Source organism: Montipora capricornis, chromosome 2 (genome assembly GCF_036669925.1).
Source record: "Montipora capricornis isolate CH-2021 chromosome 2, ASM3666992v2, whole genome shotgun sequence".
NCBI classification, from domain to species: Eukaryota; Metazoa; Cnidaria; class Anthozoa; order Scleractinia; family Acroporidae; genus Montipora; species Montipora capricornis.
Genome location: NC_090884.1, coordinates 55,627,985 through 55,631,897, shown reverse-complemented (window position 1 = coordinate 55,631,897; position 3,913 = coordinate 55,627,985). Strand labels below are relative to the sequence as shown.

At 52.6% G+C, this 3,913-nt stretch overlaps 2 protein-coding genes across 2 annotated transcripts; both read right to left on the bottom strand.

Moving 5' to 3' along the window:
* Positions 1-936: 936 nt before the first annotated feature.
* LOC138037526 (uncharacterized) lies at positions 937-1,569 on the bottom strand. The gene has a single exon (XM_068883441.1). It carries the CDS (start codon positions 1,567-1,569, stop codon positions 937-939), a length of 633 nt encoding a protein of 210 aa, XP_068739542.1.
* A 631-nt stretch (positions 1,570-2,200) lies between these two features.
* On the bottom strand, positions 2,201-3,577 carry LOC138037525 (uncharacterized protein F54H12.2-like). The gene has a single exon (XM_068883440.1). It carries the CDS (start codon positions 3,575-3,577, stop codon positions 2,201-2,203), a length of 1,377 nt encoding a protein of 458 aa, XP_068739541.1.
* Positions 3,578-3,913: the final 336 nt, after the last annotated feature.

Below are 3,913 nucleotides of genomic sequence, written 5' to 3'. Positions count from 1 at the left end.
CACGGCCACTGCCCCCTCCGGGAGAACCTCCAGGAGAACCTCCTCCACCAGGAGAACCTCCTCCTCCTCCGCCACCGCCTCCACCACCGCCGCCTCCAGGAGGACCTCCACCACCACCACCGCCGCCACCACTGCCTCGACGGCGGGAACCTGCAGGAGAACCTGCTGGAAGAGGACGTCGACGCGGGCGTTTGCCTCCGGTGGTGGGACGAGGACGTTTGCCTCCAGTGGTAGGACGAGGAGCTGCGTTGGAAGGACCACTGGCGGCAAAATCTTGTAAATCTTGGTCGGAGATGTCATAGTCTCTTTGGATCTGGGTTCTCTGAGCCACGGGGATACTCCCGTCCAAAAGAGAACGCATCATGAGTTGTCGTTGGGCTACAAACCCATCGGTCTCTAATCCCCCGGTATTGAGACCCAGTTCTTCCAACAAGACATTGGGTTCGGGTGTCGGCACACGACCTTGATCCAACGTTTCCAAAAACTCTTGAATCGTACTATGGGGGGTTCGTGTTCCGACGCCGGCCGGACTGTTTCTGGGAGTCATGTTGGGAATGGTGTTCCCCACACCAGCCGGGGACGTACGCGGTGTCCTGCTCCCTACACCCGCTGGAGCAGACGTCATCCTGGGTTCAGAGAACGAACGGGTTCCTAGAGGAATGTGTCGAGCAGTCTCGAGTCGTTCACTCAAAGCCAAAGCCCGTCCTCCTTGTCTTCGACGTCGACGAGCCGCGCGTTCTTTAGCTCTCCGTCGTTGTTGCTGTTGACGGTACTCTTGCAATTCCCTTTGATATTCGGAAGGGTCGCGTTCAAATTGAAACTGGTCAAACGGTGATCCGGGACTGGAAGGTGTGGAAGGAGTTTGTCGTCGGTACTCTGTCAAGGCACGTCGATACTCGGAGGGATCCCAATGGGCGAACGGGGATCCTGGACTACTCATTCACGTTTCCACACTTGGGTCGGACCATCCGAGGGTGTCACACAACTGAACAGGCGGTACCGATCGTCTGAAGCGGGATGAAGGTCCATCATTATATACCCGTACGGGCGTTGCGTACACCTCTCGAAGAGACGAAGCACGTCACGCCATCGATCGGGAAAGGCTTGTAACGTCAAGGCTCGAAATCCCGATTGATCTCTAGGATTCTTGAACACGAAGAGATAGTGGGCATTCCTGGAGATGGTCTTGGCATACTTGCCGGGTGGAAATAAATCTTGACACAAATACAACACCGTAATGTTCCGATGATGCGATTCTCGGGTGAATAGGTCCAACACGCGTTTGTCGTTCCCACCTTCGTCCATGAGATCGTCCAAGACCAAGATGCCACCTTGACTTTTTCCAAACCATTGTCGAAGATCCGAAATGTCAGGGATTCCTTCGTGAAATCGGATCCCACGACCTTTCATCCGTTCGAAACGCGGTTGCCATACGGCATAACAGTAATGACACGGTTTGGTCCGATCTCCTTCAAAGACATCGCCTTGCGTCAAGAGCGCTTCGGTCAATTGCGTCTTGCCACTCCCCGAGGGACCGACGATCATCGTACTACTGGGTTGCCGTATCATCCTTCATCGACGTTAGAGTGTGATCCGCCCCTTTTTTATAGTAACCCAAGACAAAGACACGACATGTGATGAAAGTAAATTTTTAATGCAGAAGAATCGGTTCATGCGGTGTACAACTTTGAAGGCAGGGTAAGGTATTGATCTCTTGGACGATTTGACGACGTACTTGTCGACCCACCCTTCGATCGTTGGCTACAAAATCATGGGGAGAAAAGGTTTGCACAAACTCGGGCATGGTACGTCCCCGAACCCTCTCTTTCAAAAACATCAAAGCATAATGACCGCAAGCGGTACTGTTCAAAGCTTGAAGGGTCCGATCGTTCCATTGCACTGCATCCCATTCGTCTTCGAGCCATCGTTCCAAATCAGGTGCACTGTAAGTCGTCATCGGGAGCCCGTAACTGTCCATGACTTCACACCGATTCTGTTCCGTCCAAAGTCCCAACCAATGTTGACCCGGTTCCCCTCGTGGATCCGTGTTGACAATGTAAGCGGCCCGTGTCGTACGGCTCGGGCGTGACGGAAGCCCGTCGGAGGGATGGACGCCATGAAAGACGCGTTTCAGGATCGGATCGTCCAAGGCCAAGGCGCGTAAGGTCACGTCACTCAAGGGCACAAATTCCATGTCTGCTCACTCGTACTTTTGATACAGGACGGCTCCGTTGGCACCGGCTTGGAAGTTGTCTTCGAATTCGCCAAACACCAAAATGGTGATGTTCTTGTCGGGAGCGGCATTAAATCGGATTTCCAGACGCAGCTTGCCTTTTTGTTTGGGATTTCGATGATACGGTGAATCGGCATTCCCGCTGGGTACATTGTTAAACATGAACAAGGTACAATTCTTGCCGAATCCCCAATCTCCTGGCTGAATCAGGTGAGGGCGGTGATTCGTCAGGGAACCGCTGGCTTCCAAGACACGGTGATAGCCCAACCAGTCTTTCAGGGTATTGGTGCCATCCAATTCCAACGTTGGATAGGGATATTCTTCCCCACCTACCAGTTGACGAATACTCTTCACCCCAAAATCTTGGAAGGCGTACGGGTAATACTCCAAATCCCCATTAAACGCTTTGCTATCCAGCAGTCCGACGACCAAACGGTCGGGAAGACGGCCTGTGAACAATTGGTCTTCGGTCCACAAGGTGGTCTTGCCATCGAACGAGAAGGTTCGGATTTGACTTTTGACCATAGGATAATTCGCCATTTGACCTTTCACATCGATCTTGGCCATCAGTTCGTTACCCACACTGACATTCAGGTTGACGCGACATAGATGAAAAGTGACTTTGATATCCCCTGCACCCAACGTGACGTATCTTTTGACCCCGGTGCCACTGGTCTTGGTCCCAAACAGGAAAAAGTCCGGGGTGTTGCAAAACAGTTCCATCACCATTTCTACGCGAGGGACCAACAAACGTCCCGTTCGCATGGCGGCCAAATGAGGATACATGATCATGGTGGCTTTGTTATTGCTGTAAAAGAGTTTGGTAGCCGTCTTCAGAGGATTCGTACTGTTGTGTGCCCATCCGGCGGTGGTGGAAATGTCGTCGTCGCCTCCCGCCGCTGCCAGCTGTTCTTCCACGTTCAGGTAATTCACCCAACCTTGAGGGGCCAATAACGTATCGCCTTCGTCTCGACTGTAATTCAAGAGGGTTTCGATGAAAGCCTTGTACATGTACGTATCGGTCTGTTCGCTCATCAAGACACCACCCAACCGTAGATTGATCTGCTTGAAGAGACCGTGGGCCAGATTGTTGGTGACGTACACAAACTTGGTATTGTTGGCATCCGAGGCACTGTTGGCATCGGCCACGATACCGTTGGTGGACGCCGAATTCAATTTCAGTTCGATTTCGAAAAAACTACGTCCCAAATCCACAAATTCGTCCAAACCGGGAACGGTAAAGGTGACGGGTACGATACCCGTCATGGCCGCACTGTACGGGATCATCCGGTACGAATCGACCGTGATGTCCGTCGACGGCATGGTAAACAGTTCCAGACTCATGATCGTCGTCTTCTTCTTCTACGTCGAGGTCGTCGTGGTGCTCTCGGTAGGTGCGGGATCAACCAACCACCGTACTGAACGGGTGTCCTGCCTTTTATAGTAGGGGCAGACTGACGTCGACGGTAGGCGCGTTGTCGACGCAACCGTGAATGCACGACCATCGGTCGGTGAATCATTATCGTCTAAAGATGGATGCCACACTTCGTTTGGCTTTTTTATAGGCATGTCGTCCCCCGGCCTTGAGACCGGCTTTCACCAAAGCGCCCGCTTTTCGTTTCAAACCACGTTTCAACGAATTTCCCACCACACCTCCGACGTCATTGAACGAACGACCAC

Bases quoted from the DNA above. Each gene is read 5' to 3' on its own strand.
- LOC138037526 (XM_068883441.1), bottom strand. From the start codon at position 1,569: ATGATACGGCAACCCAGTAGTACGATGATCGTCGGTCCCTCGGGGAGT.
- LOC138037525 (XM_068883440.1), bottom strand. From the start codon at position 3,577: ATGAGTCTGGAACTGTTTACCATGCCGTCGACGGACATCACGGTCGAT.